At 32.8% G+C, this 16,821-nt stretch overlaps 1 protein-coding gene across 1 annotated transcript in view; it reads right to left on the bottom strand.

Moving 5' to 3' along the window:
* LOC106458444 (tissue factor pathway inhibitor-like) overlaps positions 1–16,821 on the bottom strand; it is a gene marked incomplete at its 5' end in the record, with an annotated part of 30,181 nt that overhangs the window by 1,552 nt on the left and 11,808 nt on the right. The window contains 2 exons of the mRNA XM_013917956.2: positions 1,691–1,884; positions 10,316–10,555. Of these exons, the coding sequence (XP_013773410.2) occupies positions 1,697–1,884; positions 10,316–10,555 (428 nt within the window). The remainder of the gene's footprint in view (positions 1–1,690; positions 1,885–10,315; positions 10,556–16,821) is intronic.

The raw sequence follows: 16,821 nt of genomic DNA on the forward strand, positions 1-16,821 counted from the left end.
AAAGTTTTTCTTCATTACCCATTTAAGCCGTCTCCAGCCATTATATATGAGTAACTTCCACGCGAAATTCAGCACGTCTTAAAGATATAGTACACACTGTTTAAGTAATAAGTGTACATTGAACTATTATTGAAAATGGCAATCCTACGTGCGTAATAGTGATATGCAACATGATTTTTAAAGGAAAGGTTATAGTGATAATGATTTTTTGTTGTTAGTGTTTTGACTCTTGAGGCCGCTTACGACCGTTAGTGTACTTTATTATCCTCGCCACGGTATATTAATCGGGTCCCTACTTGTGTGTTTGTGTCTGTCTGTTTCCACGCGCGTATCTCGAAAACTAATTCACCGATGCACACGAAAATTTTACACAGGATGGGAAGTCAATGTGGGGCAGTCCTCTCCAAATTTGGTCTGGAACAAAAACCGCATCCGGATTCTAGATCACTTTGAATCATTTTCTTTTCTTTTTTATAGTGGAAAGATAGGGCATTTTCACGATCTTGAGTTAATAAGTCTGTAAAATGTGATCGGTTTTGTACCAAATTTCGTGGGATCGTTAATCATTCTGGATCTGACAAGAATTTTCTGAGTTTTCGAAGGTAAAATTTGACGTTATTTTAAGTAGATAGTACTTAATAGTAGGATTCCAAATAATTCACTCGGCAAAAAAACCACCCTATCGAGTTCCTAAACGAAAAACCGACCATATACACTAATAATACGCTAATAAGGTCGCTAACATAACAGTTCAAAAACTTCTAAAACAGCAACTTTTTCGAGTACTACCTACCTGCCTGATCACATCAGGGGGGGGCTAGCGCCAATACGGCTCGGACTATCGCTACAAGATTTCTCCAGCTTACTTGACTGGTCTGTTGGTATCCGCATTTGATAATCCGATAAAAATCCATACACACACACACAGAAGTATAATATAAATGGTAAATATATCATGCACGTACTTAAATATCTTTTCAAACCAATTCAATCCAACGGAAGGCGCCACATATCCATGGATACACTTGACAGTTTCTAAAGGTCAATACCACCAAACCTCGGGCTACCCTGTTACCAACGAAAAGTGGGATTGACTGTCACGTTATGATGCCTCCATAGACGAAAGGGCGAGAATGTTCGGCGATAGGGATTCGAACCCGCGACCCGCAGATTACAAGTCAAGCGCCCTTACCACCAGGCAGGTACATAGCATAAAAAAAAGGTGGTGGGAGTAAACAAACAGTAGAAATAGACCTGATGATGACAAAACCTTGTCGAAACGTTGTACATTTGCTGTTATGTTAAACTTATATTAAAGTTTTTCTTCATTACCCAATCAAGCCGTCTCCAGCCATTATTAGACTGACATAAAATGGTGTAATGTGTATTACTTTGTGAATTTTGATGTTATACTAACAAAGCTTTAGATACATTAAATTGTTATCTGAAAAATAAGCAAAAAGAAAGGTTAGTTGTTTAATGCAAGATTTAATCTGTTATTTGCTCTCTTGATTCAACACTGATGATAGTTGCGTTTAAATAATAATGACAGAATTTTTATATCTTAATATTTAAAACACAAGTTTTTAAAATTGTTTTTAATAATTTTGTATATCTTAATATGCCACATTAAAAGGATGTATGGGGAAATAATTGAAGTAAGATTTCAATAACAAAAATTCAACATTACCTGGTATCAACTTTCTGAATGATCAGCTGATTCCATGCACGTTTTCTCGCACTCTTCTCGTGTGTTGAAGTTGTTCTGGTTTCCACCGCAACCTCCATACACAAAAGATTCGCATCTCTGCCGAGAGATGTCGTAATAGTAACGAATGGTGTAGCCATAACATATCCCTGGTTCTTTCGGTTCTTTACAAATTTCTGGGGTTCAACAAAATCATTATAAAATTTCAAATGCACATCGAGTCAAAAATGTTTTGACAAAGATAATCATTTTTAGCTAAAAAATAGACCAACTTTTGACTGACAGAGAAAATATTAAAAATCAAAGATCACTGGTATTAGAATCATGTCTAAACTGTACATTGTGACATTCCAATAGGTGTTTCTGGTCTTTACTTGTTTTAGCTTTCAAAAAGTTTGAGTACATTATTACATTCCTAAGGAGACTTAAGTGTTTAACAATAGATGATATATTTTTTTGTATTTATACAATATATATATATAGTTGTACAAACATTCTCTAGAGGACGTTTAGATTTCCACAATTGATTGGTGACTATATCTTAACACGATATGAGATAAAGTTGGTTCTGTAAAGAGCAAATAATCACTTTAGTAATGTTTTGATTGTTTCCAACGAAGTATGTTTAGTTATTTTCCTGAACTTAGAGGTGAATACCACCTGGACGGGAGGGCTGAATGTGGCCTACTGGTTAGCATGCCGGACGGGTGATCCAAGGTTCGAGTTCCTTTGCCGTATATTGCACCCTGCAGTTTGGGGTCGTGGAACAGTTATATCCAACTATTCGATTAGAATAGCGCAAGAGTTGCGGTTGGTGTTTTTGACTAGCTGCATTCCCTCTAGTTTGTCCCTTCAAAAGTAGGGGCGGATAACTCTGCTCTTTAAACACGAAAATTGACAGCTTCAAACATGGAGAACGAATATATATTTATACATAAAATACTTTTTGTCAACTAAAGAAGAGCTTCGACAATCCGATCATACATTCATAAAATATAATCCGCAAGTGAAGTTATAAACATATTTTTAATCCACAGAAATGTAACTTTTAGATGATCAAATAAAAACAAGGTTAAAGCGATGACTTCTTCCTCGGTGGCTTGAGGCGATTTTCCAAAGTCATGTTATTATGTCATGTTATTTATGTAGGCTTACACAAATATCCGAAATAGACACGGTGACATATAATCAACTTTAGTATAAACCATGATATGTTAGGCATTTAAAGGAAAAACATTTTTAAAGGTAAAAATGTTATATATCTTTCCTGTTATAAATAAGATATTTTTTACTCCTGAAGGATTCGTAATAACAATACAAATTACGGCGTTTTCGTTAGAATTCAACTGCTTACAGACGGTTGTTGTTTGTTGAGTTGTATTAACTTTAACGCCAGTCTATTAATTGCAGCCTTTGAAGCTTCATAATATTATATAATATATGTTTTAGCACATCGCTGAATTTTATTTAGGGATCGAATCTCAAAGTTTAGTATTGTAAGCTTTTAGCATTACCACTGAGCCACAAGGAGGGGGGGGGAAGTGGCTGAATTTTATTTAGGGATCGAACGTCAGAGATTAGCATTACAATTGGGCAACGAGGGAGGGGGAAAGTGGCATTTTCTTTAGTTTAGGTGTCAACTTTAGTAGTGAAAGTATTGTGTTCTGTCAGTCAGTTTTATCTAGGAGTCGGTGTGTCAAGATGCTAGTTTTTCTGCAACCTATGAAGTAACTAAAGTTTACATTTATTTTTCGGGAAGGTGAGAGTACTTTTATGTAAAATTAATCATTTTCTTGAAGAAATTATTATGTGTTAAAGTTGTGAAATGATTTAGCATTAGCCATAAGTCATAAGTGTATTGTCTTTATTTAATGACTTTTCGTACGTTGTTTCCCCGAAAAGGGGGCATGAGGTCGCCTGGAGGGATCACCTGTTTTAACCATTCGCACTACTATGCAGTAGTATATTGTCTGTTAGTCAGTCATTAGACACTAAAGTGACGTCACATATGGGAAGCTCAGCGTTGCAATTTGTACTGTCGTGACGTCAGTGATACGTAGCATGCCATGAATCACGAGAAGAATTATGCAGTGTGTAGGCTACAACACAGCATAACATATGAATTTCAAAAGCAAGAAATAAAAATATATGTTACTGTTAATTTTGGTTTTATTTACTCTTGAAACAGAACACTTTCGGGGACCCAGCACAAGTATATCTAGTTTTTTAAAAAATCTATATATTGCAAAAAAAAAAATAATAATTCAAACAGTCTAGTAAAATGATACAAAGATCTTATATTCTTGAAATTTGTCTCTTTCTCTCGCTCTTTAGTGAATAGTATCTTTGCCTTAACAATCAATGAAGTATCCTATTGCCAAAGCTTACGACATATTGAGGCCCGGCATGGCCAGGTGGTTAGGGCACTCGATTCGCAATCTGAGGGTCGTGGGTTCGAATCCCCGTCCCACCAAACATGCTCGCCCTTTCAGCCGTGGGGTGTTATAACGTGACGGTCAATCCCACTATTCATTGGTAAAAGAGTAGCCCAAGAGTTGGCGGTGGGAGGTGATGACTAGCTGCATTCTCTCTAGTCTTACACTGCTAAATTAGGGACGGCTAGCGAAATTCAAAATAAACAAACAATCTGACATATTGGACATTCAAAAATTATTCAAACATCTATTACAGCCTACATTTGACACTCTTAAAAGTTTTCAATTGTTATCAGTCTAACAATATGCGAAAGCTGAATCTTAACAAAAAAAAACGTTTATTTTATACAAAATATAAATAAGAAGGGAATATAGTTATAAAATTACTGTAGTATCATCAAAACCGTTTGAAATATGTTCATGAAATGGGTCTTTTTGATAGAAGACTTATCACATTCAAACTAAAATACTTTTTCAATAAATAATGCAAATATTTGAAAAAGTTGAGAAAATAATGAGCAATATAGCTGAAAAACAAGTGATAAATGGGAAGCTAGAAGACATTGTTATTGACATGAAAACGGGTGTTATAGAAACTAAATCATTGAGAATTGCAATGGACAGCTTTAAAGGGACTAGTCGAAGGTCAGCCTCGAAATCTATATACTTAGATGACAAGTAATGAAGCATAAGAAGTAGAAAATAGAATTCACGTAGCAATATCAGTCATCACAAATTAAGGAAATGTTCATATATTTCAAGGAGATAGAATGGGCTAGAAAAACATATCAGATAAAAAGTTTGCCTTTTTTTTATCATGGTAGATTATATTGTTAAGGTTCGGGAAGAACGAGGGAAAATTTTAAATTTATCTTGAATAAACTACACTTGAAAGGAAAAAAGGCTACATAAGGTACGACAAACTGATCATTGAAAATTAAAGCCAGTATGCACGAGGAAACGTGTTTCCAGAGAATGTTTCCCCCACGTTTCTTCAAAGTTTGTAACGAAACGTTGTCAGTGTACCTATCAATAATATTAACTGTAGGAAGATTCCAAAGCATTCCCCTTGTGTCGAAGGTGGCATCGTGCAAAGTCAAATGACAAACTCAGGCTAAAAAGGTGTCTCCTTATTGGCCAAACGCAAAACATTTCTCCATGAAGACATCATGTCTACTTCGATGGTTGAACGATAAAGTTACGGACGTAAGAAGCTACAATCTGGAGGTTCGGTTCCCCGCAGTAGACAGAGTGCTGATAGTCCATTATGTAGCTTTGCCAAAACAACAACAATTAATATTGAAAGGAATAGAAAACAGGATGCACATGTTATGATACTCGGTAGAATAGTATATCGAGACAAACACGTGCGATAAAAACGTGTTAACAAGAAACTGGTTAGGAATACGTGCAGAAATAAACAGAAGCGCAGATGCATGGTATGGTTAAACATACTTTTATAAGGATTTAGAAATAAAACGAAAAACTGAAATTATGCAGTTTTTATTATCTTTAATTTAATAAGCCTGATAGAAACCTAACACCTAAAAAAAAGAAAGGTCAGACTGATATTGAATGAGGTTGAAATACGAGGTTGTGTCTAAATAATTGTGTGGGGGTATTCTAGAAGGTTGTATCTTTTAATAAAAGCAAGTTAAATTCAAATCTAGTAGGACGTGATAGTAAGTCAAATAATGTTGTTTTATGTTATTTTTACTACCTGAAAGAGTATCCCAATATTCCAAGAAATAATCTATCAATCGTCTGAATATATTAAATTTGCATTTAAATAAGACAGTTTTCGAGAACTTGCACGTGATGAATGTTGAAATTTTCGAAGAAATGTGGAGGCTTCAAATTTATTTAGTTAGGAGGTGATAATGCTCACAGTGGGGGGGATATGTTCTAAAGGATGGTGTTCCTGTTCGTGATAGGGATATTACATACTAATTAAAAAATGACAAAAGAGGATGATTAATTTCCAAAGAGAAATAGGATTTGTTTTTGTTAAATTTCGCGAAAAGCTACTCGAGGGTTATATGCGCTAGCTCTTCCTAATTTTGAAGCCATAGACTAGAGGGAATGCTGCTAGCTAGCACCACCCACTACCAACTCTTGAATTGCTATTTACCAACGAATAGTGGGATTGACAGTCTCGTTATAACGCCACATTCGGTGATGGGATTCGATCCCATGACCCACAGATAGCGAGTCGAGAACCATAATCATCAGGTGATGCTAATGAAGGTACAGTTTGTTTTTGGTTCGTATTTAAGCACAAAGCTAAACAATTGACTATTTGTGCTGTAAGGTACGAGAAATAGATATATAAATGCGTTTGGAAAAAAATATACATGTCCATACAGATTATTTTAATCTGCTATTATAAATAAACGTATGAAAGAGAATGAGGTAGGGAATTTACCTATTATAACATTAATAGGCAAGATATTGTTTACTAATCAATGTGGTCAATTTGATGGAAAGATAAATTATTTCCCGATACGAAATAGACGTGAGTCTGATTATTTTTCCTTTACAAGTTATTTCCAATAAGTTTTGTAACTAACAAACTTAATATTAGATGTCAAAGTGAATATTGAAAAATTATAGGAAGAACACTATCTGTGCGGAACAATAAGCAAAGACATGAATCTGTATAAATACAATAGAACTGTCTGTTCTCTGTCCATATAACTATGTGAATGAATCTTCGCCAAAATTGGTATGGGATTTTCATTAGATTAGGTCCATCGGGGGTACATAAAAATTTTGCGTTTTGCGGTCTTTATGGGCGTTTTCGCGTTTTTTTACCACTACTTCGCCTTCTGTTGATGGATCTTCACCAAATTTGACATGAAGGTTTTTTATTTATTTATGGGGGAGATACATAAAAATTTTCAGTCTTGTATTTTGTGTTTTTTAATTTTTATGGTCGTTTTTGCTTTTTTACAATTATGTATAAATGAAACAATTTTTCATGTCCCAAGATAACCTTTCATTAATCATGAATTTACATAACTTCCGTCCAGGGTACGGGTACTCCAGCTAGTATCTTAATAATCTTTAACTAGAAGAAATATCTGATTTAGTTAAAGCGTGGAGAGAGAGAATATTAAGTTTGTTTAAATAATATAATCTGCTGATATCACAGTAAAAGCTGATGCTATTAAAACAAAAACATACACAAAACACATGTTATTACAAAGAGAATAAGTTATTAAAATTGCTGTTGAATAAAACTAAAAAAAAAAGTTGATTAACAATATAGTTGAGTTTAGAAAATACATTTAGAGAATGTTTAAACCCTTCGAAAGTAGTTTGAAAGATCAGGATCACGGTATGAATAAGACATTTCTATGATGCAGAATTGTACAGGGTGAGACAACAGCTGTTACAATTGGTATTACACTGTTAGTAGGAAAGAAAATATTACGAAGGCATTTGCAACCAGTTTAATTACTGGTTATTATAGAGTAAGACATTAGAAATTAAACTATTTTCTAAATGAAACAATCGTATAGTCGCTTTTGCCCTAACTTGTATAACTATTTTAGATGATGATAAAAATAGCTCAACATTAGTTTGTGTAATAATATTTTTTTATTATGAAATAAAATGTGTAGTATATTGGATTAATTTTATTGGTTGAATTACGTAAAGCTACACCGTATTAAGAAACAAAAGAATGATAAAACTTTTTGATGTAGATGGAGGTTTTAGTGATGTCTAAAATCATGACTAATCTTAATTCGGATGTATTACAATATTCTTTATAAAAAATACATATCGAGTTTCTTTTTGAGGTGGTCTTGTACATTTTGTAATAAATAAATAAATTCAGAAAATAAGAGTCGCCACTATGTTGTTAACGTTTTCAAAAAATGCTTGAACAAATTGTTGAAGTTAGAATTTGCAATTATGTAATAATATAGTGTTGGATAGTTATCAAGTAGATTTTCGACACCAGGAAATTTGTTTAATTTTATTAGTTGCTAGAAGGTTGACGAAAAATGTTAATTTGGATAGTTTGCATACCCCATTTATTGAAATTGGGTATTATGGTGCCAATTTTTAAACAAAAATAAATTCGGAGGAATGTAGAAATGTTACTTAATTCTCTTACTTTTTAAAATAAAATCTTGAAGTAAAGAATTACAATTGATGTAATGAACTAGTGTATCAGATAATTGTGAAGTAGGTTTTCGACACCAGGAAATTTCTCTAGACTTAGTGGCCACTAGAAGGTTAACAAAAAAAAGGTAGATTTTGGTGCTTGTTTTCTTAATTTTAGAAACAAAAATTGATTTTACAACTACGAAAATAATGAGGAAAATTATGTTAACATTTTAAAACTCTAGATCACCAGTTTGAAATCGATATTTATATATTATATTCCCATCTGAGATATGAGCAAGATGAGGTATATTTTCGCCCTTTCTCACTACTTTCGACAGGTCACATAGATTTTGAAAGAAAACGTATTAAATGCTGATGATGTAATGTGTTTTCCCATGACAACGTAACTTTAATTTGTGATTAAAATAATTTGTTTATTAATGTTAATAGCTCGAGAATTAACGTATCCAAGAAAAGGGGTGTGAACCTGAAAAAGTAGATGTGGATTGTGTAATGCATTATGTCAAACTTAAATAATCAAGTTCATTAAAATATTCTGGATTACAATATAAATAATAAAGGAATTAGTTTTTAAATACAACGTGAAAGTTAATTCTTACGAATATGTAAAAGTACAATAAGAATATAATGTGATACACTAATATATCGAACGATATGACTGATGAAAACAATGAAATATTGGATAAACGTTTTGGATTGTAGCGAAGACAAATCGTTTAACCATTTATGTAAAAGAAATGGATGCTTTGAATTTAAGTAATACAAAAATTTGAGTGAAATTTACCTAATTTCACATATAAGAAAACACTTGAATATCAGACTTTTTTCCTTTTTTTTAAATAATTTCATCTACCGGTTTTGTGACTTCAAAGGTCATTCTTCAGCGAATAGTATGCGCGAAATTCAAAACAATCTTTAAATGTCCTGAATCAAAATATAAGGAAGATGTAGATATCATTAATTATTACTAAAGTAAGTAATCTTGAATATAACGTATTAATGAATGAATAATAAGACGAGAAGGAGACCTCACTTTGAATGCGTTTGAATATACTAAAATTCCGAATATCATAATCCTGTCTATTGAAAATTAATTAAAGCAGGAACAACGTTTACAATGCATAATAAAACTTTACTTGGCCTATGTCTAACATTAAAGGACTATATTACTAACTTTCTATTCTCATCATCATTTTGTGTGCATCTTAAGTGTTGTTCCTGCTTATCATTTTATAATCCTGTCTGTTCTTAGATAAGGTAATAAAAATATGACAAGCTTATTTTTACTATTTCACAATTTTCTTTCATTCAATTTCTAGGCTTATTTCTCATTTTCGAGCAACTTCTAATCAAAGTATTTATCAACAAAGTTATAAGCGTGTTTATTAGCTAGATTTAATTTTTGCTAATACGAAACGCTAGACGAAGAGCGTCCACTTGAAATGTTGTGGAATCAACGATTCCATTTTACGGATTTACAACGCTAAGTTCAGGGGTTCGATTCCTCTTGGTAAATACATCAGATAGCCCGATGTGGCTTTGCTATAGGGAAAACACACCTATTTTACTTGTTACTTTTACATAAATTATTAATGGGACTTCCATTTTTCAAGTGTTGAGACGTGTGATTAAAACAAGATAAACTGCATTAAACAATGCTTGAAATTGGCCAGTACGCAGTTCCGGCATTTTAAATTCCAAAGAATTGCGTACCGGCACTTGTCATCGTAGTCAGAAATGTATATCTTTTACCACCTTTTATCCCATTTTTTGTGTTGTACTTCTATTTTCCTTTTTGTAGTACTACAAATAAAGTCACTTATGATAAGACTTTGCGTGTTACACAACTTATTGTTTCGTGAACGACCGATATTAAAAATGTTTCAACTATAAGATTTTGGTTGTTGTAACGCAGTTGGCTTATTGAATGATAATGCTATATTAAACTCTTTGTCACTAGCACTATTTCCACCATACAGTTTAATTTTTTCTCTTGTTTGCCGTTTTTACTAAACAATAGAAAAAACGTTACCATTACTGGCTGGAATGACACGAGCATGAGTTTCACTTCCACATGTTTCTTCACATTCTTCTTTGGTTTTGAAATTGTTTTCGTTCCCTTCACAGCCTCCGTAGATAAATACTTCACATCGCTTATTTTCCGAGTTGTAGTAATAGTTTCTGAAAGCAGCTCTACATGGGCCCGAGTCACTTGGAAGATGACAGAAAGTATTTGCCTCTAAATGACTACCGGCTTTTCTACCTGTCAGAACTGCAGAATATCATCGATTAGATAATACATAAAATAACAAAATATCTTTAAAAGTCCATAACTTTGAAGGCAATTACTGTAATTTATTAAATGTTAAGAAGATATCTAGAATATATGATTTGCTTGTTACATCGCGATTAGACGATGTGTTTTGAGTTATAAGGTATTTATCTACTCTGTTGTTCGCTACTACAGCTTGATTAGTTAATACGTTTGAATACCTGCATTTAATATGACTGTGATAATCAGTATGTAGAGGAAACTTGTTGAAAACCATAAGTTCACTGTAGGCGTACTTCTTGTTAGGCAAATAGTTTTCGTTTCTCCATATATACAAATTCTGATATAATGAAGTGATTGCTCGCCATGGATTTACAGAGCCATTTATTTTTGTAATTACGCTAGAACAACAATTAATTTATTTAAAAACCTGAGCAATTGAAGATCGTGATGGATATAATAAAAAAAATCACACGAAGGTTGAACAAAATTGAGGTTTGAGAGAAGGTATGTAAACTTGATATGTATTTGGAATTGCAAAGAACAACAGATGTTATACTGAATAAATCACCAACACTAAATTAGGTCTACTTTCTTTTCGAATTTTCATATAAGGAAAGTTTATTGAGTTAAAATACTCTGCATAAACATAACTTTCCAAATCACTTCAGAATCTACACTCTTTCTTCATAGCAACACGTTAGAATAGGTTTTGGCAACTAACAGTTATTATATATAAATATTTATAGAGAATGAAGAAGTTATAAATTTAACTGTTTAGAGATATGACGAATATTTGAAAACATTGAGTACTATGTCTGAATAACAGATGATAAATGACACGTTAGATGATGCTGTTGACATGGAAACAAATCTTTATAGATACGAAATAATTTTAAAATGTAGTGGACAGCTAGGAAGGGTCATGTCGAAGGTCAGGCTTGAAATGTTCATATTAAGATGATAGAAGAAATGAAACTTACGAAGAAGAAAATACAATTGATAACCCGATCGCACAAAAGCTAAACACACATACATAGATATATAGTTGTGTATATATATAAATGTATAATTTCTGTTCTACGTAAGATATATCTGCTACTTCTTTAGGATACGTAGTGAGTTCTAAAATCATTGGAGTTCAGTTGTTTTTTGTTGAGTGGCATTAGCTTTATAATACATTAGCAGAGTACCTGGCGTTGCTCGGATGAATATGGCTTTAAATATCCTGAGTTGTTTTGATTAAATCAACCATATCAGTTATGATTTTTTCCAAAAAATCAAAATGATTTCTTTACCTAACTAAATATTTTGATTAAAATAAATAAAAATAACGATGTGCGAAAAAAATTCGCTAAAGCTATTTTAATCAAAGCAAAACCGGGTACATTGCACCTGCTTCTTGCATGTGCTTTGCATGAAATTTCAAGTTTCCAAAATAAAACTCCCTACCTTTTGGTGTCTTGAATTCTGCTGTGTGGTCAAGTGTCGTTTACAACGTATTCTGACTTTATTATCGTTCAATTTAATGAAGAATTGATTTATTCTCTTCTCGTTGCAATGTAACGTAAATGAAAATTTGCCAATACCAAACGTTTTTGTAAAGTCATTGTATAACTGCTTCTTGCGAGTACACGCAAGCAAAGCAAAAAATATGGCTGAAGTAAGCCTATTTAGTTGAGGGAGTGTACGCGCATGTTCGATACAAAGCACCAGCCTTTTTCAATTAAGGTGGGTTAGAGAGAACAGGCACTAAGTATAGAATAGCGAGGGTGGGGAAGAGCACAAATGAAGGCTCTACGAAGTTTTTAATCATTTTAACACATAATTGATCATGGATAAATGATTAGGAGAAGTCATCACACAGAGAAGAAACGTAAATAATAGCTCTCTTGATCACACGTTACCAAAAGAATCTGGCCTTTTTAATTTGAGACCAATTGGTCGTCCTGTTTGTCAAAAATTGCTATATTGGTCACTTTGACCTCAATTTGCGGCCCCATAACCCATGTTACTTCCAGCACAAAGTTGTATTTGTACTCCAAGTTTGGAGTTTGTAGCTTTAAAGATGTGGCCGTGCATAAGGAACAGATTCACAGAAAGAGAGAGACAGTCTATATATATATATATATATAGAGAGAGAGAGAGAGAGAGATTAGATAGTTGTCAAGCAGGGTCACCATTACAGGAAATTTGTCTAAACTCTTTCACTGCTGTAAGTATTAACAAAAATTACGTTACACTTGTTCTGTCAACTGTAAACTTTAAAAGTAAACATAACACACATATATATATATATTCTGTATGACAGCTGTTTTCAGACTGCTGTTTTTCGTTGAGTGGTATTGATTTTTAACAATCTATTACTTTCAGGATTAGCAAAATCCAGATAATGTTTAACGACTGTAACACTTCTATATTTCAAGGACAGAGAATAAACTAGAATAAAAATTAATATCAGATAAGATTTGCCTCTTTTATTATGAAAGATTATATTGTTAAGTTAGGCACTGTTTCGCAAAATGATAACTTATCTTGCATAAACTACAGTTGAAGAAAAGACTATATTAAGGTATACAAACTGGTCATTGAAAATTAGGTTTGTATTTAATATGATGCATCCTTTGGGCAAGTTTGCTAACTTCTAACGCTGAAATATGGGGTTCCATTCCCCACAGTGGACAGAGCGCTAATAGTCTAACTTTGCGCTCAAACTACAACATATAATATGACATTAACACAGTAAACGGAGTGTTCGCGTTTTTGCCGTCGGTAGAATAGTAGGTTGAGACAAAACAAAATCATGTGATAAAAATGTATGTTTTAAAATGTACAAGAAAATGTTGACAAATATATACAGAAAAATAAGTGCGGATGGGTAAAACATACTTTTAACTGCACAGTTTGAAATATCTATAAGAATTTAGAAAGAAATTGAAAGGTTGAGAAGTTTGAATATTGTGCATAATGCTTTAAAGAAACATTAACGCCTGAATAGGCCAGACTGTTATTGAAAAGATAAAAAATACGAAGTTGTATTCTGTAGGGTTATACCTTTTTAGAAAAGTGAAATTTAAATACAAATTAATACAATGTGATGTTACAGTAAATCACGTTGCGTTATATGCGTACAAATGATTTGTTAATTATATTTAATTTTCATTACTTGAAAAAATGTAAAAAAAGTATCGTGAGGAATAATCTGTCACTCGTCAGAAAATTCTAATTTTGCAGTTAATAAAGACGGTTAAAGTATTCAAGAACATGTACGTGGTGAATGTTAATGTTTCGAAGAATTTAGAAGGGTATAGATTTCTGTTAGATGTTAATGTTCGCAATAGTGGGTATGTTCCCACGGATGATGTCCCTGTGCACACTATATCACAAATTTAAAAAACAGGATGATACAAGTAAATGAAGATTGGTTCATGTACTATTGATTTGTTAATATAAGATAAAATGAACAGTACATCGGATTTCTTTAAATGAATGACGTAAAGCTACTATGTATTAAGAAACTAAAGAATGATGAAATATTCTGGTGTTGGAGTTTCTAGTGGCTGGCTAATCATAATTCAGGTAGTTTACTATACTTTTTAGAAAAAAAGGATATATCCAGTTTATTGGAAATTGTTATTTTTTGCCAATTTTTTAAACAAAGAAATAAATTCAGAGGAACATGTTACTTAGTTATCATGTATTTCAAAAAAATGTTTCAACAAATTCTTGAATTTAAAAATACATAGTGTATTGGAAATTGTAAAGTAGGATTTCGATTAAAGAAAATTTGTCCGAACTTATTGGTTACTAGAAAATAGACAAAAAAGGAAGATTTTACGCGTCTATATATATATATATATATATATATATACTGGAAAATCATTTGATTTTATAAATAAGAAAATAATAATGGAAAAGATGAGATGTATTAAAAGGTAAAAATCTCTATACTCCAGATCAAGAGTTTGAGATCACGGACATTTAATTATTTTCTCATCTGATAAGTAGGTAAGATGAGGTTATATACTTTCACACATTTTCATTGCTTTCGATAGAGTAGATGGGCCCTGCTTGACTCCAAATCTGAGGGTCGCGTGTTCGAATCCCCGTCCCACCAAATATGCTCGCCATTTGAGCCGTGAGGGCGTTATAATTTGATGGTCAATCTCACTATTCGTTAGTAAAAGAGTAGCTCAAGAGTTGGTGGTGGGTGGTGATGACTAGCTGCCTTCCCTCTAGTATTTTACTGCTAAATTGGGAATGACTAGCTCAGATAGCCCTGGTGTAGCTTTGCGCGAAATTCAAAGCAAACCTTTAAACAGAGTATATGGATTTTAAAAGAAAACTTTATTAAATGTTAATTGTTTAATGTGTTTAAACGTAAGTTGACTATTTGTGATTAAAATAATTTGTTTATTAATCAAGATAGATCGAGAAATAATATATTCAAAAAAGAGGTGATTCTGAAAAAGAAAATGTTCTATGTTGGTACCAAACTTAAATAATCAAGTTCATTAAAATATCTAGGAATATATATAATTCTAAAGAAATTGGTTTTTAAACACAATGTGGAGACTAATTCTCATGTATATAATATTATATATGTATATAATTTTCAGTAAGAAAACAACGTGGTAGACTAAGACAAGAAACTATAAGACTAATGAGAACAACGAAATACTGTTTACATTTATTGAACTGTAGCGAAAACAAATCGATTTAATAGAGGTGGTTGTTTTAAATTGAAGTAATGCGAAATATCCGAGTGAAATTTCACAGGTGCCACATGTATGAGGATTTGATAACGTTTGGAAAAACAACGTATAGTAATATAATATGAATTTGAGTAAAGGTTAAGAGATTGTTAACAACAAAATAATTTGCAATAAGATCAACAAGTGAAACAATAAATCTAAACAAAAAAATGTTTACCTAGAAAATAGAAAATATTTGTCAAAGATCAGAATTTCAATAAATATATTGAAGTATGATCAACGAAGAAGTATAAAATATATCTTATGACTTTTGAATAAAAATGTAAGGAAAACAAAGCCATTAGTTAAGTAGAACGTACTAATAAATGAAAAACATAAATTATTACACAATTATATTGATAAATATTTTTCCATCACAAATGGACGAACATGTGACCTCGCTTTGAATGTTTTTTTAAGTATACCAATATTCCTGTTATAATAATCCTACCTGTTTAAAATTCAGAACACGAACAAAGTTTAAAATACATAATAGAAACTTAACTGTGCCAACGGCGAACATGTAAAAACTACATGGTTCGGCAGTCATAAGCTTCCATCATAATTTTTATTGTGTATTTTAAGCGTTCTTCCTGCTTTTAATTGCATAATAATGTCTATTTTTTAATAGGGTAATAAATATATGACAGGCTCAGATAATCTATATTATAAATTTTCTATTCGGTTTATTAGATTATTTCATGTATTTTCAAGCAACTTCGAACCATAGTATTTATCAACAGTGTTTCAAGCGTGTTGCACGCTGTGGGTTTATATACACCTGGAAAAAAGTTAAGCACCCCCAAATATTTTTCAGGATTGCTTATTGAAAATAAGGTTTAATTTTCATGATGTTGAGCAATGTTCATAATTTCAAACATAATTAAAAAAGATGTGAGCGTTCAGGTGTGACATTTAAATCAGGCGCGTTTTTTCCCCACGTGCAACTTGCTCCCTTCTTCACGTCCAATATGCACTATTTTCTCGGGCATCAAATCCGTATTTAAGTCCCGAATTTCTGAATGCAAAATCATTTTAAGTAAGAATGGCAAGATGACGGATATCAGAGGCATCATTATTGGCATGAATTCCGCTGGTATGTCCTACAAGGCGATAGGTAGACAGCTTGGCTATCATTACACAGTGATCAGCCGTTTGGTCAGAAAACATGTTGCCACCCAGAAGTTAAGGACCGTCCTCGATCTGGTCAACCATCTGTAACAACCCAACGTGAAGATAGGAGCCTTGGTAGATTGGTCAGACGAAATCCATTTGCAACAAGCACCCGTCTTAAAAGGCAGTGGTTACCTGGTCGTAATCTGTCAACCAGAACAGTAAGAAATCGTTTAAAATCTGCGGGACCGAAGTCAAGGAGAGTCATAAAACGCCCGACAGGTTGGCCTGGTGCAGAGCAAGGCAGAACTGGGACCTTCAAACCTGGCGACGAATACACTGGTCAGACGAGAGTAGATTTTTACTCCACGTAACTGATGGTCGAACCCGTGTTTGGAG

Source organism: Limulus polyphemus, unplaced genomic scaffold, assembly GCF_000517525.1.
Source record: "Limulus polyphemus unplaced genomic scaffold, Limulus_polyphemus-2.1.2 Scaffold464, whole genome shotgun sequence".
Classification (NCBI taxonomy): domain Eukaryota; kingdom Metazoa; phylum Arthropoda; class Merostomata; order Xiphosura; family Limulidae; genus Limulus; species Limulus polyphemus.